At 47.2% G+C, this 24,332-nt stretch overlaps 1 protein-coding gene and 1 long non-coding RNA gene across 2 annotated transcripts in view; one reads left to right on the top strand and one right to left on the bottom strand.

Annotated features, from left to right (window-relative positions):
* LOC144891992 (uncharacterized) overlaps nucleotides 1-24,332 on the top strand; it is a 707,648-nt gene that overhangs the window by 315,904 nt on the left and 367,412 nt on the right. The gene's annotated exons all lie outside the window — the stretch shown is intronic.
* LOC137427356 (uncharacterized) overlaps nucleotides 12,008-24,332 on the bottom strand; it is a 78,186-nt gene continuing 65,861 nt past the window's right edge. Inside the window, exon 4 of the mRNA XM_078777127.1 lies at nucleotides 12,008-14,295. Coding sequence (XP_078633253.1) covers nucleotides 12,617-14,295 — 1,679 coding nt within the window. The 3' untranslated portion in view covers nucleotides 12,008-12,616. The remainder of the gene's footprint in view (nucleotides 14,296-24,332) is intronic.

The raw sequence follows: 24,332 nt of genomic DNA, 5'->3' as shown, positions 1-24,332 counted from the left end.
GCACGCAAAAAACAAGGTGACCAGGCACCACCATGCCTGGTGCGATGTGAGGGACGCGGTAGAGCGATCAGAGCAAACTCGTCCCTAACCGTCCGTACCCTCCACCATTGGCTACACTACCCTAGCCCCCCTTGTATTTACAATCCGTCTCTACGTCCTGTCTCCCATATCCCCCTCTATACCAAATTCGTCCCCAACTCCCTCCCAGGAAGGGATGGAACACAACAATGTCTCACCCATGTCATGATGCGTTTTACTACTCAATCAGCTTACAGAGCCTCGGTGTGGAGCTCGTCCTCCTCGGTGACTGACTGTGGATGGTGCGAAGGGATTTCTCACATCCTAACTACACTAATAGCATTACTCATTCAAACTACCCGGGGTCGTACCCTGCCAATCGGCCTCTTTAAACTATGTGGTTCTAAGAAGCTGAATTCCCATTGCCCACACTGTGGTGCCCTCCAAATTTGGGTCTCACCCCACAAATTTTCTCACTGTGCCCTCGCACAATTTCGGGGCTGGGTCGTGTGGCTCTACCAGCAGGTTTACCTACCTGCGCACCTCCGCCACTGAAGCCGCCTCCTGAGCGTGCCTGCTCTTGCGCCAACCTAACCGGGGAAGGCCCTCCCTGGCACTTACCCCCTCTATGCCCACCTTGGCATCGGGCAACCCGGGTCCTCTCCCGGGATCCTCGGGCCCCACTCACTCACGAACAACTACCCGAACCGGCTCCCAGAGCCTACCTGCGGCCTTACCTGGCCGACAAGCTGTCAGTGACATGCCCCAATAACCATACGCACTGAGTAAGCCACACGCCCAACCATTCCACAGTCTCATGCACCCTCCAAAGCACTACTTTCCACTACCCGCACCACAGGTGTCAATATCCATACAATTTACCTATGCCCTCTACCTGGCTTTACACTACCCACCCCGGGCTTTCGTGAATGGGTTCCACTTCCCCCCATTCACTCCTTCGCACCATGCATTCCACACCAAGCATTCCACACCAACAACTTCCACACCATTTATTTTACACACACCTTTTGTTCTCACTCCTCAATTCCTCTCACACAGCAACACAACTCCTCAAACACACAGCATCACCTACCTACCTAATTTCCCCGAAAACTCGTGATTCCCTCGTCGTCCCTTTAAACTAAGCACACCCTTTTCTTTAACGTCCACCTAAACTCTCTACGTCCCCTCTATAGTTCAGCTGTCGCTACTTAATTATTGTGTCCGTAAGGTCTTCTAAATCCCTATTATTATCCTAGCCCTCCCTTGGCTAGCTTCGGTGCCACATTGAGGCAACCATTGCTGGCCCCTCCATGGGCCACACACTGCCATCCACCAAAACTAATGCTCATGCCCCCTGCCCCCATGGGAGGAATGGTGACACTACCATTCCCCAACGTGGGGTACACTACTCCCCCCAGTCCTCTAAACTATGAGCCCCCGCTATCAGAGGTACTGGGTCCTGCCTCGGCCTCGAAGGCCAAGGTGATCCATGAGGGCGCCTGCTCGCCCGTGTAGGGTCACAACCGGTCGGCATGGACGATCCGAGGGAGAGCTCGTGGTCCCATTTTGATCTTAATGACCACGTCACAAATTTGCGTCAGGACGACCCCCGGGCCCTGTCAAGGCGACGTGAGCTTGGGGCATCTGCCCTTCCGTCTCCGGGGATTGAAGAACCAAATCTTCGTCCCCGGAGAATATTGGCTCCCCAGGCTCCGGTGGTCGTACCTGCGCTTCATTTTGGCACCCGCCAGCTGAAGCTGGCGACGTGCGAAGGCATGGACCCTCTCCATGCCTTCCTCTAAGTTACGGGCATAGCCCTCCCCCGGCGGTCTATCAAGGACTTGCGGCACGAGTCTGCATAGCAGATCGACGGGAGCCCGCAACTCCCGCCCGTACATGAGCAGCGCTGGACTGCATGCGGTGGCCCCGTGCTGGCTAGTACGGTAGGCCATTAACAAATACGGGAGAGGTTCGTCCCAGTCGTCCTGTCGGGTGGTGGTGAACAGGGCCAATTGCTGGATCAGAGTTCGATTGAACCTTTCCACCATCCCGTCAGATTGAGGTCTTAAGGGTGTTGTCCTTGTTTTCCGAATTAACAGGAGCCTGCACACTCTTTTAACAATTGGCTTTCAAAATTTCGACCCTGGTCGGTGTGCAGCTCCTCCGGAATTCGGAAATCGGAATCCCACTCCTGACACCAATTTGTTGCGTATCTCTCAAGCCCGTCGACGTAGAGGGGGGTTAAACCCTTTCCCCCTTGGGCCTTCAAGTCCACGAGGCCGCGACCCACTTTAAACTCGTGGGGCGGATTGCATAGCAATTCCAGCCGTCACCCCCGTCGCGAGCGTGAGGACGGGTATCGGGTAGAATCCCCACATACCTTCGGTACACACGCTGCCACGAAGACGGGTGCTGGACCTCGCACAAGCCACGCTAGTCGGATACGCCGAGTGGTTTGCGTGTCACGTGACTCGTGCCGTTAATTCTTATTGAACCCGATTTGAGCGGTTTTATTCGTGCGATGCTAGGCCAATGGTGTGAAATGACGTGCATGGTCAAATTGAAGGAGGAACACAGGTTTATTTACAATTATACAGTGATCAGGGTAAAGAGAAGAGACACGGTGCAGATACTTAGTCAATCTTACTTAATCCCCGGACAAGGGCCCACTCACTCACGCAGGGAAAGGAGGAAGGAAAAGGACGTGCTCCAAACGCGTCCTGGCGCCGTTTGCTCCGGACAGCTCGCCGGGCGTGGCCCTCGAAGTGTTCGTGGCACGTGTGCAGGGAGCCCAGCTAGGAAGGTCGTTGGCCGTAGGTGGCCCCGGGAGAGACCGTCCTCACAAGCGCGATTAACCGACAGCAAAGCGCAGGGCAGGGAGAGTTCGTGCACAGACCGCTTCGACAGAAGCTCTGACTATCACTCTCACTGGGTCACTCTCTCTCTGACTGGGTGACTCGGGCACTGAGACTCACTCCGACTGGCGCGAGGGCACTCTCTGACTCACTGCGTGACTCGTAGACTCGTGACTCACTGGGGCACTCGCTCTCTCACTCCGTGACTCGTAGACTCGTGACTCACTGGGGCACTTGCTCTCTCACTCCGTGACTCGTAGACTCACTGGGGCACTCGCTCTCTCACTCCGTGACTCGTAGACTCGTGACTCAATGGGGCACTCGTGACTGGCTCTGACTCACTGGGTGACTCGTGACTCACTGGGGCACTGGGTGACTCACTGGGGCACTCTGACTCTCAACCACACCTCTCACTCAGCTCTGACTTGACTGGTGCGGGGGGCCCGGGGCAGGGTTTTATAGCTCCGCCCCAGAGTCTTACCCGAATGTTCCAAGCCCCTCCTCTGGCTGCTGTTGTTAGCCGCTCCCCTTGAGCTCCGATTGGCTGCCTGCCGCTTACCGGCCACTCCCCTGCAGCTCCTCCTTCGGGCCTGCCAGATTTGTTCTGGGCATAGCACATGGCATTCCAGCCCAATCGAGGCCTACACTTACTGGCCTGCTCAACGCATACTAAAACCGGAAAGGAGACTAAGCTTACATTTAATAAGAAATAACTGAACTAAAGCGAGGCTACATGTTGTGGTGCAACTACCTACGCGGGGGGTTATCCTCTATTCGCAAAACCGCAACAATATGTATGTATGAGCGTGTGTATATGTATGTTTTTGTTTGTATGTAGAAGTGTATATGTATTTATGTGTATGTATGTATGAGTGTATATGTATGTATATGTGTGTATGTAGAAGTGTACATGTATGTATGAGTGTGCGTAAGTACATGTGAGTGTGTGCATGTGTGAGTGTGTGCATGTGCGAGTGTATACTGACGCATGTACGCGTATATGTGCAGTCACGTGAAAAAGTAAGTACACCCCATGTAAAGTTTTGACTTTTTCAACATATTTCAACATACAGCTATTTGATCTTCATTTCAACAATATTGATGGATAAAGGTGATATAATACAGCAAATATCATGAAACATTTACATTTTGTAGTCCATTGTATCATTTAAATAAACATGAATGCAAATTTCGCATGTGGAAAAAGTCAGTACACCCTTGGCTCTAATAGGTGGTATTGCCCCCTTTGGCAGAAACAACCTCAAGTAGGCGTTTCTTATAACTGTCTGCCAGTCTCTGACATCGACTGGGAGAAATTTTTGCCCACTCCTGGTCATCCAAGCCTGGTGTTGGCTTAGCGGTTAAGGTGCCGGCTTTGGATCCTAGGATCCTGGGTTCGAATCCCGATCGTTTGCTGAATTAACGCCAGGGTGGTTGACTCAGCCTGTCATCCTCCCGAGGTCGGCAAATTGAGTACCAGCTTGCTGGGATGAATGATCACGCTGTGTACCCCGGTTTAGAATAGGTACACCGTATCCCTGCACACCGTAAGAGGCGACCAAGGGTTGGCGTCAGGAAGGGCATCCGGCCATAAAAACATTGCCTCAAACAGGGAACCATGATCGTCATGGGGCCCGAAAGGCTAACCCCCGCCCCAGCGGGGAAAATGGCCTTAAAAAACGATCATTCATTCCTACATGCAGAATTATTTCAGCTGTGCGATGTTTGAGGGGTTTCTTGCATGCACAGCTCATTTCAAATTCCCCCACAACATCTCGATGGGATTTTGATCCGGGCTTTGACTTGGCCATTCCAGAACCCTCCATTTCTTTCTTTTCAGCCATTCCTTGGTGGATTTACTGGTATGTTTAGGGTCATTGTCATGTTGCAAGGTCCACCTTTGGTTGAGTTCAACTTTCCGACAGATGGCCTCACATTATCCTCTGGTACAATGAAGAATTCATAGTGGATTCTCTGATGGTGAGCTGCCCAGGCCCTGATGCAGCAAAGCTGCCCCAAACCATAATATTTCCACCACCATGCTTTACAGTTGGTATCAGGTTCTTGTGGTCAAATGCTGTCTTTGGTTTTTGCCAAACATGCCTTCTGGTACTGTGGCCAAATAGCTCTACCTTTGACTCATCTGTCCAGAGCACATTGTTCCAGAAGTGCTGGTCTTTGCCTAGGTGTTCATTGGCAAAGTTGGAGTCTTGCCCTGATGTTCTTTCTGGAGAGCAAAGGTTTCCTCCTGGCACACCTCCCATGTAGATCAAATTTGTGCAGCCTCTTTCTAATGGTAGACTCGTGCACTTTGACATCAACAGTGTCAAACTGATAACAATGATCAAGTTGTTAATACATGTTTCATCTGTCCCCTGAAGAACTTTATTATTATGTCATATTCTATAACACTTTTTTCTACTTCTTCTATAAAAGGATGCTTTCGACTTGCTCACCAATTCTATTCATTCAAAAAAAAAATTCCATCTCTTACAGTGCATCTTTCATTCATTCCCTAAACTCTCCAGAACTCCACCCACCCTTCAGCGTCCTCAAACGTATTTTTGACTCGAATGTCTCAAGAAACTCATTTTGCAATAAATGTTCGTTTCCCATAAATCGTACACTTTTCAAAATCCAATCACACCCCTCCCCTCCAAATCTTCCCCATCACCCATCTCTGTCAAATCTTCCCCCTTGCCCCTCCCCCCCCAAATCTTCCCAAACACCCATCCCTTTCAAATCTCCCCCACACCCCTCCCCTCCGAGACTCTCCCTCACTCCTCCCCTCCTAGACTCCACTCTCACCCCTGCTCCTCAAAGCGTCCTCCCCGCTTCTTCCCCCTTCCAACTTTCACCTTCATCTTCCTCAACCTTCTGCCTCACTCTTCCCCCTCCTCAAAAAACACCTCACTGCGCCTCACCCAAACACCATCAAACCTTTTGTCCGCCCCATTCTTCCCTTTCTCCAAGCTATTCTGTAATCTCTGACACACCTGCAACAGCTCTCCCTACCTCTTCCTCCTCTTCCACTTCCTGCCCTACCGCTCCCCCCCCCCCCCCCCCCTGTTCTGTATCCGATGCTCCCCCTTCCTCTTCCTTAACAGTATGGACCTCAAACATCCGGGGCCTTCGCTCAAACTTAACTGATCTCTCCATACAGGTTGCTTCTGACAAACCAGACGTGATCTGCTTAACAGAAACCTTCCTCCTTCATGTCTCTGATTCCTTGGTATCTCTCCCAGGTTACTCCCTCCTCCGGTATGATAGACCTGAGCCTCGTCCTGGAGGTGGGGTTGCTATCTTTATAAAAAACTCTCTTCCTCACTCGCCCTGCACTGCCCTCTCTCCACCTCACCCCCAGGAATACCTTTAGCTACGGCTTCCCCTTCGCTCCCACCTTTTGTTCATATGCGTGTTGTACCGTCCACCAAACAGTGATGACTCCATCTACATCTCGCTGTCTGATAATATGGACCAAGTTCTATCTACCCATCCCAACTCTCTCTTCCTCATATGTGGTGATTTCAACTGTCACCATGCCAGTTGGCTGGGGGTGGGTACCTCTCTCACCAGCCATGGCTCTTCAGCAAAGGACTTCTGTGACTCACTGGGACTGACACAATCTGTCAATTTCCCAACCCGGATCTCAGTCAACGGAGAATCTTCTCTTCTGGACTTGGTTATGACTAACTTCCCTGAAAATGTCTGCTGCTCTTCTTCTGCTCCAATCGGCTCTTCTGATCATGTGCTTGTTGAAGTGGACATCTCTCTGACCATTTTCAGAGAGCCTCCTCAGCGTCGACGAGTCTGGCATTTCACTCAGGCCAACTGGCACGGTCTTTAAGCAGCCATCAATCATCTGGACTGGTCTCCCATCTCTACTGCCTCTGACATCAACTCATCCTGGGAATTCTTCCAAAGTAAATTGCTCTCTCTCATGCACAGATTTATCCCTTCTCGTCTTCAGTTGTCATACCCTTCCTCCCGTCCATGGTACACGGAATCTTGTGGTGAGGCTATTGCCCAGAAACAACTTGCTTTCGTCTCCTGGAAAGCAAATCCAACGGAAGGAAATCTCATTTCCTTTCACAAAGCCCGAAACAAGTGTGTGTCCACCCTCAGGAGAGCCAGGAAACAATATCTCTCCGTCCTCAGGACCGAACTCTCTTTTCTGTCTCCCTCTTCCAAATCCTGGTGGCGTCTGGTGAAATCTGTTTCTGGTGTTTGTTCCCCCTCCATCCCCTCCCTCACCTTAAATGGCCACACGGCTGACTCCGCACGTGAAAAAGCTGAATGCCTCAACTCTGTGTTTGCCTCTAAATCTCGTGTCCCAAACCCATCCCTCTCTGTACCCACCGTACCCAGTCGTACCCAGCTGCTCCTGGACTCTGTGTCCTTTCCTCCTGACAAGGTGGAAAAGTTTCTGTCAACCCTCGACTCTGATTCTGCAACTGGACCTGACGGCATCAGCCCACGGGTCCTAAAATCATGTTCTTCCGCTCTTTCACTCCCCCTCTCTGTTCTCTTCACCTTCTCTTTTGTTTGCTCAAGGTCATCTTCCATCTGCTTGGAAATCTGCCAACATCACCGCTTTGCACAAAAAAGGTGCAAAAACAGATCCCAGCAACTACAGACCAATCAGCCTTCTCCCAATTATCAGCAAAGTCATGGAATCCATCATTGCTTCAGATATGAAATCTTTCCTCTTCTCCAATGGCTTGATCTCTGATCATCAATTTGGTTTCAGACCTGGACACTCCACTCTGGACATGCTGCTTCTGCTTTCTCAACAATGGATGGAGGTCCTCAATGCCAAACAGGAAATTAGAGCAGTCTCCCTTGACATATCACGTGCCTTCGATATGGTCTGGCACCCCGCTCTGCTCACCAAACTCTCCTCTTTTGGTATCCATGGAAATCTCCACGCATGGCTGGCGGACTTCCTCTCTAGTCGTAGTCAACATGTGGCCCTGAATGGGTTTCTCTCATCTCCTCTTCCTGTTCAGGCTGGAGTTCCCCAAGGCAGTGTTCTGGGCCCTGTGCTTTTGCTGGTCTTCATCAATGATCTCTCTGACTCTCTTGAAAATCCTCTCTATCTCTTTGCTGACGACTCTACTCTCTGTCGCTCCATTCTTCATCCCTCAGATCGGCAGTCTGCAGCCTCCTCACTCTCTGCAGACCTTGACAAAATCACAGACTGGGCAAACAAGTGGAACATGTCTTTCAATCCTGACAAATCTCACACTCTTACGATGTCTCTCCGAAAAGACCGACTGGACAACCCTCCCATCCACTTTCTGAATAATCCTCTCCAATAAGTTCTGTCACTCAAGCTTTTGGGTCTCACTATCTGCCATGATCTTTCCTGGAAAAACCACATTTCAAATCTGGCCTCCAAAGCCAGTCGCCGACTGGGCATCCTCCGTCGTGCGAAGTCCTTCCTTGGCACACCTGAGCTCCTCACCACATACAAGGCTTTCATCCACAGCTCAATGGAATACTGCTCTCCCCTCTGGGCTGGTGCTCCTGCCTCACACCTAGCTCGCCTTCACGCTGTTGAAACCAAAGCATTCAGAATCATTGGAATCTCCCGCGATGAAGCTAACTCCAAGGGCCTCTCACTCACTCACCGCAGGCAGGTTGGTGGTCTTTCCGTCTTCTACCGACTCCTCTCTGGCCTTGCCCCCCCCAGCTCTCTCTGGGCTCTGTCCCGCAAATATTCCTACAGGTCGCACAAGATCTGCCTGCAACCCTCTTTTGGTTAAACTGCCAAAATCAAGACTCTCTGCTCACCTTCACTCCTTCATGCCTCTTTTCTCCCGCCTCTGGAACAAACTCCCTCACTCTCTTCAATCCCACTCCACCCTCCAAGTCTTTAAAACAGCTGTTCACCACCATCTCTTATCTTCCCCCATCCAAAACCTTGATCTTTTCTACCCCCGCTAATTTCACCCCAATTCCACTTTTTGAAATACCAACTTTTGTCCTGGAAGTCCTTGGTGTCCTTGTGCTTTATACTTCTCCCTCCCCCCCCCCCCCCTTCCCACGCCTCCTCCCCCCGGGCCCTCTCCCTTCCACACATCTCCCTGCTCTCGGATGTTGTGTGTGTGTGCTTCCCCTTTTCTCCCCATCTTGTCTTCCGCTCCCTCTTTTTGTGTATTTTGTTTGTCTGGTCGATTTGTTTGTGAAGTTAATGTTAGCTCTTACACGAGCCTCGATTCAGTACTTAAAAAAAAAAAAAAAAAAAAAAAAAAAAAGTGGCAAGAGCTACCTGTAGGTCCCGTGATGACATTCTGGGGTTCTTGGAGACTTCTTTCAGCATCTTGCGGTCGGCTCTCGGGCTGAACTTGCTGGGGCGGCCTGGCCTGGACAAGTTGGCAGTTGTTTGGAATCTTCTCCACTTGTAGTTGATCTTCCGGACAGTCGAATGATTGATTTCAAATTGTTTGGAGATCTTTTTAAATCCCTTCCCAGACTCGAAGGCATCGAAAACCTTCTTTCTGAAGGCCTCAGAGAGCTCTTTTGATTAAGGCATGGTGACGCCGCACACTTCAACAACAAAGAGCAAACCAAACTAAATGTCTGAGGTTTAAATAAGACAGGTTCCTCCAAGATCCTCTCTAACGATGTTCTAATCATTTGCACCTGAGCTGGTGCACCTGATTCTAATTTTAGGTATTTGGAGTAGTGATAAATGTAGGGGTGTACCTACTTTTTCCACATGCGAAATTTGCATTTATGTTTATTTAAATTATACAATGGACTACAAAATGTAAATGTTTCATGATATTTGTTATTTTATATCACCTTTATCTATCAATATTGTTGAAATGAAGATCAAATAGCTGTATGTTGAAATATGTTGAAAAAGTCAAAACTTTACATGGGGTCCACTTACTTTTTCACGTGACTGTATGTGTGTATCGGGGAGCTGTTTCAGTTACATCAGGGAGTGACGACCCTGCCCCATGCGAGTCCCTGCTCAGCTGGCTCCGGCTGACAGTGCCTGGGTGATGAGACCCTTGTCCAGGGTAATGGATCCCCACTGCCTTGTGGGGGAAGCCTCTTTAGGCGAAGGCTACGAGAAGGACATTTAGATATTAAACTGCACCTGTAGGTCAGCCTGGGCAGCGCTACAATGTGGATAAATGTGCCCATGAAAGTAATTGGGGGCCTGAATTTCGGCATCATTGCACAGTATCTGTAGGCAGCTGTGTCCACTTTGGACATCAAGGGCAGCCGTCATCATACTGATGACCTGGCCAGTCTGCTGCACCTATGTGCATGACTTCCTGTTGCATTTACTGCACCTGCAGCCAACAATGCTCATTAGAATAGAGAGTGGGAGAGGGATAGCACACACCTCGATCACTTTAATCACTTCTCTGTGCAGGTTTTTCCCTTCATTGGCACCAGCTCACCTGGCTCACCTTTTTACCTATACTGCCATCACATAATGCACAACTGATTTTTACCTCCACTGCCATCACAAGCTCACCAACGAAGGGAAGAGATTCGTCGAAAGTGACGGCTCACACCATCATGTACATATGTATGTATTTTGTGTGTTATAACACGTCCACCTCCAGCCACCGACACGAGTGCACCAGTTACCCGGAGGACTTCAGGACAGCAAATATTTATGGACAATAACATGTCCTGTCTATTGTTTGACAGGTGAAACAAATGTAGGACAGGAGAAGGATATTTAATAAGTAATATTTATTAATCCCTATGGTCTACCTTTATAACCCTAAAACTGAATAAATGAAACACTTAATGATTTTTCTTAAAATCCCCAAATAATAAAATAGTGTTACGTTTGTGGGGGCCAGTGATACTGTAGACCAGGAAGAATGCATAGGCAGTGTGCTCAGACTGTCGTGAAGAACCACCTCGATGTACCATAAGTAGGGATCCGGTAGACCGTGTGTCGTGGGTAAGCTTGCATCTTTGTCCCCATCATGAGGGGTGGGGCTTGTTAATTTGCAAGGCATTACAGGTAAATTATTCCCCTTTGGGATGGGATCCTTTGGGATCTTTGGGATGGGATGGGTAAATTAATCCCCTTTGTGTTGTGGCCTTTGTAATTTATTCCTGTTCCTTATGACACCGTGCGAGACAAATAGAGCCAAAATCGCCCATTAAACACACTAATTAATAAAAACCACCGGAAACCATTCATCAAGCACTACCGCTGACAACCCCGACTTGCTGAGCATGCAGGACAGGCAGGGCATGGAGACACGCCCAAAGAGCAGTGATTGGTCGAGGGTTTGATTGACGGGAAGGACTGGAGAGAAAGGACTCGCTGATTGATGAAGCACGACAGATGACATCAGAGCCTGGACGATAAAGGAACGTGTTGGCGGACATTTTCTCTCTCTTCCTTGGGCTGCTGACCCTGGATCCATAGTGGACGGTTGCACTTTGCTCTCCGATGCGGGAGGCTTCTTCGCAGGTGGCCACGTTCCGGCATCTTGCTGAGGAGGAAGAGCTGCAGTTGTCCAAGCAAGAACGACGAGTGGACATGTGCTGCCTGCTCACTGCATCGCGACGAGGCCAGGAGTGAGCGGACGCACGGTGAGGCCTAGCCGCGCGAACGAGCGCATTTTCCCGCCCAAGCCTCGGACGATCCCTGACGAGATTTCGGAGACGCTTAGAGCTAAGTGCACACAGACACATTTATTTTCAGTTATTTTTCCCCTTTGTCCGCATACACGTCTGTGGGGAGGGTCCCAGTCGATAAGAGCGAACCACTTTGGGTGAATTTGGTTCTTTAGTCAGGGCTTTGGAGTCGCGGAACCAGTCCTGACTCACATGCAGCACTCCCATTTCCACCTATGCTGGATGAGCTGGATTTTAAAATGCATGGATGTCACCAATAGCAGAGTCAGAGTCGAATGTTGAAAGAACCTTCTCCACCTTCTGAGCTGCAAATCACACAGAGTGCAGGAGGAGTTGGGGAAGAGAAGGTGATTGGGGATACAGGATTTAGAAGCAAACACAGAATTGAAGCCTTCATCCTTCTGATGAGTGGAATAGGCTGTGGTGCCATTTGAAGAAAGGGAAGGGGTGGAGGAGGAGCATACACCGGAGGACAGGCTAATCAGGCACCATCAAGGTTTCGAGGAGACAAGTTTGAAATTTAATTATTGAGGTTGGACAGATGTCCTTTTCTGACTGTATTGAGAATGGAACTAAAAAAAAAAGCATTTCACACATTGTACATTTCCATGGGTGTTTAAATAAAAAGAAATTCCCTTTTTAAGGCCCTTTTCCCTGCTGGAGCGGGGGTTAGCTTTGAGGGCACCATGACAATCATCATGGTTCCCTTCTTGAGGCAATGTGTTCATGGCCGAATGCTCTTCCTGACGCCAACCCTTTAGTCGCCTCTTCCGACACAAGGTGTACCTATTCTAAACCGGGGCACACATGGGTGTTTACCATTGTGAATTTTAATATGTCTTTCAAGCACAAATGAGTGAATGATGTTCTCAAACTGTGCATTTGTATGAAATGTTCCCCATTGTGTATTCCCATGTATATTTTAAGAGTGGATGGATGAACGAAAGACTTTCCACAAATTGTGCATTTCTGCAGGCGTTCTCTTGTTGGTTGTTATCTCCATATGCTGGTTTTAGGAGGTGGGAGGAAGTTCTCCCGGAACTCAAAATCTCCACCTGCTTTTTCGGTAAAGGATCATTTTTCATGAACCGGATTGGGAAACTCCCTTCTCATGGCTTCATTTCAAGAGCTCTATTTCGAATCCTCACTGAACCTCTGACAGCTGCCACTTGCAGCTCGTTTGTAGCGATTTCCCCCGGAATGTTTGTTGATTGATCAACAAGGATTTTCTTGATCATCCCTGTTGCTCTGACTATCACTGGTACAATTTCAGCTTTCTTCAATTTCCAAGTTATCTTGACCTCATTTTTCAGATCCTGGTATTTGATCATTTTCCTGGTTTCTGCAGCATTTAGTCCAAAACCAATGGGAACTGAACGCTCAATCACCAAAACGGACTTTTCCTCTTTGTGTTTGAGCACTATGTCAGAATCTCCATTGTGAATCGCCATGTGCCTTTTAAGGTGAGATGACCGATTAAAATATTTCCCACAAATTGTGCATTTGAATGGGCGAAGTTCTCCATTGTGAATTCCCACGTGTGATTTAAGGTTGGATGACTGATTAAAAGATTTTCCACAAGTTGTACATGCATATGGGCGGTCTCCATTGTGAATTGTCAAGTGTGTTTTAAGGGTAGATGACCGATTAAAACATTTCCCACAAATTGTGCATTTGAATGGGCGTTCTCCATTGTGAATTCCCACGTGTGATTTAAGGTTGGATGACTGATTAAAAGATTTTCCACAAGTTGTACATGCATATGGGCGGTCTCCATTGTGAATTGTCATGTGTGTTTTAAGGGTAGATGACCGATTAAAATATTTCCCACAAATTGTGCATTTGAATGGGCGTTCTCCATTGTGAACTCTCATGTGTGTTTTAATTGTGGATGAACAATTAAATGATTTTCCACAACTAGTGCATTCGTATGAGCGTTCTCCATTGTGAATTCTCATGTGTTTTTTAAGGTTGGATGACTGTTTAAAAGATTTTCTACAAGCTGTACATGCATATGGGCGTTCTCCATTGTGAATTCTGATGTGTTTTTTAAGGGAGGATGAACAATTAAAAGATTTTCCACAAATTGTGCATTTGAATGGGTGTTCTCCACTGTGAATTTTCATGTGTGTTTTAAGGTGAGTTGACCGATTAAAAGATTTTCCACAAATTGTGCATTTGTATGGGTGGTCTCCATTGTGAATTATCATGTGTGTTTTGAGGTTGGATGAGCGATTAAAAGATTTTCCACAATTTGTGCACGTGAATGGGCGTTCCCCATTGTGAATTGTCATGTGTGTTTTCAAGCTGAATGAAAGACTGAAGGATTTTCCACAACTTGTGCATTTGTATGGGCGCTCACCATTGTGAATTATCATGTGTGATTTAAGGTGGGATGAATGATTAAAAGATTTCCCACAAATTGTGCATTTATATGGGCGTACACCATTGTGTATTATCATGTGCCTTGTAAGGGTGGATAACCGTTTAAAAGCTTTTCCACAATTTATACATTTGAATGGGCGTTCTCCAATGTGAACTGTCATGTGCCTTTGAAGGACGGATGAATGACTGAAGGATTTTCCACAATTTGTGCATTTGTATTGATGTTCACCTTTCTTTCCTTTGAGAATCTTGTGAAAAGTATTCTGTGCAAACATTTCCTCATTCGGTTTGTCTCGTTTGTAAAACGTCCTCTGGTTGGTTTCACTTGGCGAGTCCTGCGGGCATGTGTCTGCGCAGCTCATAAATGTAGGTGCAGTCTCCATTGTCGTTTCCATGGATTCACCTGTAAATACAACATCACATGACCTGTAAAAAAATTAATCAGATTCTGTTCAATACTTGTAATATCATTCTAACAAACATACCAAAGTCTAACATGTATGTACCGGTATGTATTTGTTTCACTGCAGAAAAGTTAAAAAACATTATTGATGTAAATATACAGTACAGTACTGTTCAAATGTTTGGGGGTTTTCACAATGCTGTTGTGGTTTTGGAATACCCTGGGGATATTCATCTGTAAATACAATATCACATGACCTGTAAAAAATAAATCAGATTCACATGACCTGACAGGCATACCCAAACATGTACATATGTATTTGTTCCACCACAGAAAAGAAAAAAATATTATTGATGTAAATATCCAGTCCTTTGTGCAAAAGTTTGGGTTTTCCCATGATATTCATACTTTAGTGTAAATTCATGCAATTATCAATGATGTCAATGTGTTTATCTAACATATAAAAGGAGCTCGGTCGCTGTGTGCCTGTGTCCATGTGTGCATCCGACGGTCAACAATTGTCTTAATCAAGCATGAACAGCACTCCCCACACAATCGGCAGCGTTATCGATCAGATGCTGGCAATCTGCAAACAGGATGATGTAGTAGAGGTGACAATAGATGGGCTGGTTTCAATTTAGTTTCAAGTTGATAAAGTCCAACCTGCTTCTACATTTGCAGCCCTGTGTTTTGTGTATTCACGGTCTTTCACAAGTACAAAAAAAGATGTATGTATGTATGTATATATATATATATATATCTATATATATATATATATATATATACACTCAATATATATACATATATACATATATATATATATATATACATATATATATATATATATACATATATATATATATATATATATATATATACACTCAATATATATATATATATATATATATATCTATATATATATCTATATATATATATATATATCTATATATATATATATATATATATATATATATATATATATATATATATATATATATATGTATATATAAGTCGTAAATTTGTTATTGCTCAATGTTCTGTATAAGACGTCGGTCGAATAATATGTTATGATTTAAATGTTGTTTAAAAAATGCTATTTTCACAAGTGAATAAAGGGTTTTCCGCTCCGCTTTAGTATAAATGAGAAAATGCTCGCTTCGGTCGTGCTGGACAAATGGTTTTTTGTATCCGTGTGCCCTTTCACCTAGATAAGTCCGGTCGTAAAATCCCTCTTTGATTCGCAGACGGCGCCTCGAGCCGCGGATGGAAGGCGCTTGGAATGTGTAGCTTCATGTAGAATGCTTGGATTGTATACATAAACCTTTGGATAATGGTCTTATCTGGGCCAAGCATGCACTCTCCCTTCTGTGAGTTACATTTTCTGTCACCTCAGAGCTTTGAAACCACATCTGGTCCGAATGCTGACGGTGCGTGCTGCACTCCCCCATTGGAAGAACGGATGACGGTGGGGGCTAGGGATAACGGTGGGAGGAACTCTCGCCAGTTCCTTTGTTCTCTCGGAGATTTTCTGATAAACGTGTTCCTATTTAAGTGGACTGTGAATCGATGCATTCTCAGGAAGGGCTGAACGTGGCATGAGGGCAAGTCGTGCTATAGAAGTTCGCTTCCTCCGGATCTGTATAAGTTGGTATATTTAATAAAGATCGTCATTCTCAGGCTGTTGGTGGAACTTCTTTTAAGAGCCAAGAGCTGTTTCTTGACATTTTGGTACCAGGAGTGGGGTGCAGCAAGACAGTGACAGTCGAGGCGAATCCTGAACGACCCGAGGGGGGCTGCCTGAGGCCGGGACGCCGGTACGCTGATTTGTTTAAGGTGAGAATTGTTTGTTTTTTTTCAGAGGGCAATCCAAATTCGTACCCCCCTCCTCGAACAGGCACAGTTCGTCTCCCCTGTCTTCTGTATTGCCTGCACTCCGAACAGAAATTGTAAGTAAAAAGGCTAATTTTCAGGCCTCAGAATGACGTGTCTTTGTTAAAGCCAAGATAACATTAAGAGTAAAGCTAAGGATAGATTTTGCGCAGGATATCAGTAAGGATTTAACAGTAAGCTTAACGTTACAGTTAGCACCAGGAGGGGAAAGTGAGGTCGGACAGCCATATAGGTTGAAGCCAGGTGGCCAAGATCTTTCCAGGAAGGAACAGCCCAGAGACAAGATGGGGTATGCCATTGCATGCCAGGGAACGAAGGGCTGTGGCTAACTTAGAGGTCCAGATAGAAACAGGCCAGGACCAGGTGAAAAGAGAAGGGGCCAGGTAACCACAGGTAAGAAGGACAGGAGTGGTTTTTGAAATATTGAAATTTTAAGCATTGCAGCTATGGTTATTGAAGCTACAAGGACAGAGGACAATTAAGTAAGCAGTTAAGCAAGTAAATCAGCGGTTGATGCCGCTGGACCAGATGCCAGACCAAGACCCCCCACCCCCCCAAGCCCTGAGCCCTGTCCCCGGGCCACAGGCGCCACCTCTCCCACCCCCGCCCCTGTTTCCCCAGGGGTTAGACCCCCAGAAAACTAGACCAGCCGCCCCTCAGGTTCACCTTAGCCCGGGCAACCCTTTTAGAGGACAAGAAATTAGTGGGGCGGACAGTGGGTTCGCGGCCCCAGAAGGGCTAGGAGTATTGTACCCCTCAGTGGAAGGGCTCACGGAATCGGAGAACCCACAGCCTACAATCGGGATGTGTCCCTTAAAAACCATAGGACTGAGATCGGGGGGACCCATTAACATCAGGATACCCTCGAAAGAACCAGATTTGGCGTCTATGCAGGAGCGGGTGAGAACCTTGCTGGCTGAACAGCCCGGTCACATACCGGAACTTATGCGTTTGTGGATACAAAATACAGGCGCAGATTGGCGGGACGTCTGCCACATGGGAAAGGCTGTATTGCCCGCGCGGGTGTGGGACCAGGCCAAAGTACACGCACGCTGGCCGAATGTAGCACCAACCCCGGCCCAGACCCTCGCCGATTGGGGGGCCCTGGTTGACCTGTTGTTGGCCGGGGTATACACCGCACTGAGGCCAACCGACCAATTACCCACAAGGGCCCCCTCCCCAAAAATTGGAACCCACAAGGGCCCCCTCCCCAAAACTGGAACATACAAGGGCCCCCTCCACAGCCGCAGAATTGGGCCGTGCAAAAGGACCCCCCACCCCCCCCCCCCCCAAGACCTGAGCTCAGTCCCGGGGCTCTAGGCAACACCCCAACACCCCCCGCCCTGCCTTCCCTTTTTCACCTCAACCCACCCCGTCCAACCCGTCCCAAGAAAAATCCTTTTCCTTGAATGAGAGACGTAACATGAATGAGCAAAGATTGTACATGGGAGTGGCTGGAGAAAGGCATGATTTGAGTCGATCTGATTTTCGCGCGAAGTCTGGGAGACTCACTGGTATATGAATGAGGAATGAATGTATATTGGGATATTAATTGACGTGTGTATCTGGCCAATGTATTTGTCTGTATGACGTATGCAAAGCAGAGGGTTTTGGTGTGAAGCTTTGTAAGTGGTCTGCTTGCCGTGCGGGAAATTCAGGCCGGGAATGTCCATTTTAGCGTCTATCCGAGGGACCAGGTGAGGTCCTGAACTGAGTCCGGATTTTCAGTTGTTTGGGAGTGTTTGGGAAGCGAATTGATATAAATCGGGTCAGGAGAGCACTCGGAGTGCCCTTGTCGACCTACTGTTGATATGAAGCGGTTTCTTGGAGATGGTTACAAGATGGGCTGCTTTTGTCTTTCGAGCGGCAGTCGGGCAGAAATTTGGAATTTGTTGAACTAAAAATTCAGAATTTGAATCGAAATGTGTGTTTTACTTGAATTGAAGAGTTCATTCAATGGCAGATATTGTGGATTGTATGTGTGGGATATATCCCTGAGGCAGCTCACCTTTAGGATGATGATGTCATGTAGTGCATTTTGGGTCAGAGAGGTCAAGCGTCAGAGATCCTGTTTTTTTGCGATGTTTACGAGCTAGGGATGAGTTCTGACAGCTCAATGTTCTGACAGCTCACAGCTCACTGTTATGACGGCTCAATGTTATGACAGCTGATTGGCTGCCAGGTGCCAAACTCATTTGAAAGGACTCATGTCCCGACGTGAGGTAAACCCCGCCGTGAACGCGAATAGGGCGGCGTGCAGTCTGGTGTTGGGATTCATGTGGAGGCACGAGGGTGCGCGCCGGGACGGAGGGCGGCGTGGCGTCGCCGCGTTGAGATGGTTGTGCCAGGTCGATCGGCGATCTCTGAATTTAAATCGGATTTTTGTCGTGTGTGTTGTGAATTTAACGTCTATCCGAGAATCCTGGCGATGTTCGTTTAATTAAGGTGTGGTACGAACCTGTGGTTTCCGCCGTGCGGCTCCGTGGAAGTTTGGGTAGAGTTATTGTGCGTTCGGGCAGGAGCCGAGCGAGCCGCGAGTCACGTGTGCGCTGTATGGGGGGCTCTCGGTTTTGGGCAGTTGTTGTTGAGTTTGTTGAATTGGGGTCGGAGCATGAGATTTGCTCAGAGTGCCGGCGATAACTCGCCCACTCTCACAAGGGAGGTGCCCTGCACGGTGGGAGGTCCGTGAATGGTTGGCAAAGGGTTTCTTGAATTTAATGGCAGGAATTATGCGATTAACGATTATATTGTGTATTGGTGACTTTTGTGGATATGAGTATGTATGAGTATGAGTATATCCCTGTGGCCGATGTGACCTTGTGAGTCAATGGGTCGTGTAATGAGAAAGATTACAGATTGCTGGTGTAAAAATAGGTCATGGTGTGAACTGTGGTCAGACAAAGAAATACACACCCTTTGATCTGAAGGGAGAGCGGAGGTTGTGATTGCATTCCTGGTTCGCTGTGTGCTGTATGAGGTTGCTCGGAGGATGTGTGCCCAAATGCATTGTGGGTCATTTCGACTTTGCTGGATGTCGGACGTTCATGTCAGACGTTCATGTCAGAATCAGACATGAGTCATGAGCCATGTCAGAATAGTGGGCGCCTGCGACATACATGCCATGCAATGTCACAGGAGGAATATGTTATTTAAGATGGATTTATATAAGGGGAATACTAAACAAGCGGTGATAGTACGCGAAGTATATAAACTGAGGTGATTATCGTAGTCGAATGAAGGATTTCAAGACAGAGTAATTAATTTCCGGTGCCAACAGGCTGGCGAGCGATGCTGGTAAGGTTGTTATTAAAATGCATATGGTTCTGGGGGCAGATAATGTGAGACAAGCTGCCTCACGGGCGCTGCAGGGAGAGTATTGGAAATTCAATAATTCGAGCAGAAATGTCACGTTTTCAACAGAACGCTTATCCGAGGAAGGAGGACGGTCGAGGTTTCAACTGTCGGTATGTGGTGTGGCTTGTGCCAAGGTGTGGGCGCGAGGAGGATGTGGTTGTGTTTGTCTGTCTGTGGAGTTATATTTCAGGATATATATATATTTTTTTCCAGGATATTCAGGATATTTCAGGATTATATTTCAGAATGAGGCATGGATTTTAAGGAGGAGGTGTGTGCCCTGAGAAAATTGTGGATCGCGGATTGGGCACTCTGGGTGCGCACTGGGACTGCAGTTGTGTGTGCGCACAGGAGAGCGCAGTTGTGTGGGCGCGAGGAGGTTGATGAAGTGTGCGAACAAGGAGGGATGTGCGAAAGATGTACACCAGGTGTAGGAGGGTTGCATTGTAAAGCACGTCTCCCACGGACGTTCCTGGGCGGATTGTGACGGTTGTTGGATTCGTAGAAGCTGGCATTTTGCGATGTGGAGCCACGATAGTGGTCGTTTGTCTGTCCGGATGTGGAGTTCTTGCAAGGAAGGGGAATGTCGCCGGACTTGTATTAGTTGTGGAATGAAAACGCTGGTTACCCCAATTCGACGTTTGTACCACCTTTCTCCGTTTGAAGTTTGACCTTTTAAAGTTCATTTGACCTTTGTTTGAGATTTGTAAGGGAAAGAGGTCGGAGATAATTCACTAACCTTGGAAGAACGACAGGCTGTCAGTCTACTGGGTGTTGCTTTAACGGCAGGATATAAAACTGAAATCATGTACGTAATTAGTGAACAGAGAATATCGGGACATTATATTGTGGGTTAAAAACTGAAATCATGTACGTAATTAGTGAACAGAGAATATCGAGTTCTGTTTGTTGTTGTGGTTGTCATTGACGTCTCAAATAGGTGATTCAGGGGTCTCAAGAAATAAACAGACTTCCGGTGCCGACCGGAAGCGTCAGGTACAGTACGCTTGAGTTTAATTTAACCGGGCCGAGCACAGTGACGTGTGTGATCGAGCAATGGGGATAGTCATGTTAAATGGAGGATATTTGGGAGGATGAAGAGATGCAAGTAACATGGATTAAGTTGTGGTATCAAGAGGTGGGTGCTGTATATTGGTATATTGGTACATCATTGGTACATCAAGTAGGTATATTGTGGTTATTATAACTCGCTGATTATAGGGGGCGCCGGGCGCACCAAGTACAGATCGGGTTGCATGATGGAGCATGGAGCAGGGTGGAACACCCCATGTGGTTGGAGGTTGAAATGCAGTGAAATGCAGTGAACATGCCCGATTTTTGGCTTTGCGAGGCTCCGGATAGAAGTTGGCATTTCGATACTGTGGATTATATTGTGCCTGCCTGGAAAGGTGATGTCCTGTGCTGGGGCTGGCGACATGCCTCTGTTATTTGTCTGTCTGTCGGTCTGATTGTAAGTCTTTGGTACTGGGAGGGCTAATTGAGTGCTCAGGCGTCATTGTTCCATGAAGGCAAGTACTGGGCCCAGGTACTCATGGGAATGGATTAAACCCACAAGGAAATTCAGTCGCTGAGGTTGCCAGAACTGAAAATCGAACTCTGGGCTTCTCAAATAGTCACAAAATTTGGACCTGGGATGGGATATAAGGTCAATGAATCAGGGAAAGGTAGATGTAACACAGAGAGATGGACAGGACAACAATGGAGTTTATATGGACGGGTTTGGGGCAGTTTCAATCTGATGATTACAGAGTGTTTTGTTCTGTTCACGAAACATGTAAAATTCATGGAGTTGAAGTGATGATGTGCAGTGCGATTGGGTAGGAGGTAAAGGCCATAAAACACCAACCCCATGAGGAACGAAATAAATGGAGACGTCGACAATCACATGATGGTTGGGATTGAAGAACAACCTACTGGGATTTCATGATGTGCAACAGTGTATGAGTGAGTAATTGTGATCTGTTTAAGTGTAAGAGGCGGTGGAGATGGAAGGAGGTGATGAAATCGTGGATGAGGGTTTCTGCAGCCATGGAGGAAAGGGATGGACAGAGACGGGCGATGTGTCTAAGGTGAAAGAAGGCTGTCTTTATGATCTGTTTAGTGTATTTTTCAAAGGAGAGGGTTTTGGTCAATGATGATGCCAAGATTCCGGATGTGAGGGAAGGTGGATACTGGAAAACCATCTATGTTGAGGGCAGAGTTATGGGTGGTTGAGGTCGTTGTCGGTTGTGGTTGATTTGAAGCCAGGATTTTATTTCAGTGATGCAGTTTGTCAGGATAGAGCGAATTGTGGTGATTAAGCTGTTGTAGATGCTGTCAATTTTGCTTTGGATGAATGAAAGGAAGGAGATGCTGTTGTCTACTCTGAATGACAGGTGGTGGTATCCAGGGCGCTGAGGAGTTTGTTCACGTTGTAAAGTTTGTTTATTTATTTGTTTATTTAGTTTGTTTATTGTAGAGAAGAGTGCTTTTGGGATTCCGGAGCCAGAGTGGATAATTTGAGAGTAGTAGGCGGAGTAGAGGGCATCTTTGTAGTGCTGTAGGTGGTCCTTGTAGGCTTGGGAGAGAACTGATTTGGGTTTAATAGGCACAAGCTGGTCTAAGCAGGGTGAGGAGGATGGTGTGATTGATGATGTCAAAGGCGGCGTTGAGGTGAGGAGGATGAGAATGTTGAGGTTGCCGGCGTCAGAGGAGAGAGAAGGTCGCTGGTGATTTTGAGGAGAGCAGTTTCAGTACTGTGGCTGGAGCAGAATCCGGATTGGAATGTTGTTTGGCAGAGTGGTGATGTTTGAGTTGAGTGGCCACAGCACGTTCCAAAACTTTTGACAGAAAGGGTAGGTTGGAGATGGGTCTGAAGTTATTTAGGGTGTCAGGGTTTAGTCCAGGGTTTTTCCAGAATGGGGGTGAAGTTTCACGAGTTTTTTGGGGAAATCGGTATGTGAAGCTGGATTAAGTTGGAACCGCTTGGTGAGCCATGGAGATGGATTGGATGTTTTTGTTGTTGGTTGTCTGGGAGTTCGGTTGTTGCACTGCCAAAGGTTTCTGTGTGGTGGACACACTCGTTGGCTGTTGTCTTGTGTGACGTGGGTGGAGATGTATGTGGCTGCGTGTGGCTGCCTGGAGTCGGGAAGGCGGCTACAGTGGTTGATATTGGTTGTGGATTGTCCGGGGTGCTTCGATTTGCATAGGGGGTGAAGATTGGGATATTGCATTATTTTGAGTAAGTATTGGCATGAGTAATTACATAAGTAATTATGAGTTATTATGAGTAATTAGTGGTATGAGTATTAGTTATGAGTAAGTGATTATTTTAGTAAAGTTACATGTTTCGCTGTGTTGTGGATCTGGGGACAAGCTAGTTTGATGGGTACCCTGGGGTCTTCGGCGTGTCTATGTGTTTGTCTGTCTGTTACACCGGACTCTTGAGTGGGTTTTCATGAGACGAATTTCAGACATAACAGTGAGAATCTATTTTGAGCAAATCACAGTGGGTGAGGAAAACATTGTGTGTGACCAGACACCAGAACGGACCATAATTGGAATTGGAATTAGACCAGGTTATTTCTATTATTTGTTTATTCGTGAAAATAAATAAATAATAGGGGGAGGTTCATGGAGGTTAATGGTGGTTTGTTTGTGTTAATGGAGGTTAACGGTGGTTTGTTTGTGTTAATTCTAGTTGAAACTCTAGCTGAAGTAATTTTCGTTTATTTTTATTTTTATTTATTATTGATGTAGGAAACAGGCAAATGGGATGCTGAGAGAAGAATTGGATTGGATTAAATGGGATTGAATTTAAAATTGAATATTGGATAAAATTGGATCCACTTGGAAAAAGTGGATTAGGAAATTGGAGACCAGGTGTTCTATGAAACTATGAATTGAATGAATTGAATCTATGAATTGGAGACCTGGAGACCAGGTGTTCCCAGGGCGCTTGTGGACCAGGTGTTCCACCAGAGGAAAAAGACCAGGTGTTCGTGGAGCACTTCACCTGCAAGAACGCCTTGGAACCAAGGTGGAAGGGACCAGTCCAGGTGTTGCTGACTACACCAACGGCAGTCTTTTGCGAGGGCAAGACCTCGTGGATCCACGCCACGCACTGTAAGTTGGCCATACAAGCACCAGACACTACACCACAGCAACCACAGTAAGGATGAGCCTAATCATAGGTACGATACTATTGATAGCGACAGCAGCTAGGGGAAGCTCCGATTCCAATAGATGCGAAAACGAAACCCGACACCTCACCGTAACATGGGGACAAAGAGTATCACTACCATGTTTCGAACAGAAAGCCCTGCACACAAATTGGGTAAGCGTAAAATGGCTAGCACTGTCGGCAGGGCCTGGACGCGTTGGCATTGTACTACAAAAGCAACGAGAGTTCCGGGAAAACGGGCAAGCTAGCATTGAGACCTTGGCCCAACCAGGATACAAATGGGGAACCCCTGATTTTAAGCTACAAACACGCACGCGCCTAGAGAAAGGCATGACTATGCAGGTCCGGTGCAGCGTCTGGACCCCAGGAGCGGCCAGTGGCGAAACTAAACACACACCATGCATCGAATACATACTCACGCCACACCCCCAGGATAAGGCCCCAAAGAGGGGGGAAAACACATATTGGAAAGTGGCCAGGGAGGTGGCAACAATTCAAAATAGGACACACTGCTGGTCGTGCATGCACTTTCCCCAAGCAGGCACCACAGGAATACACATGATAGTGCTACCTCTGTCCCTCAATGACCTCTGCTCACAACCTATCGATT

Source organism: Myxine glutinosa, chromosome 5 (genome assembly GCF_964187855.1).
Source record: "Myxine glutinosa chromosome 5, kmMyxGlut1.1, whole genome shotgun sequence".
NCBI classification, from domain to species: domain Eukaryota; kingdom Metazoa; phylum Chordata; class Myxini; order Myxiniformes; family Myxinidae; genus Myxine; species Myxine glutinosa.
This window is presented reverse-complemented; position numbering and strand designations above follow the sequence as displayed.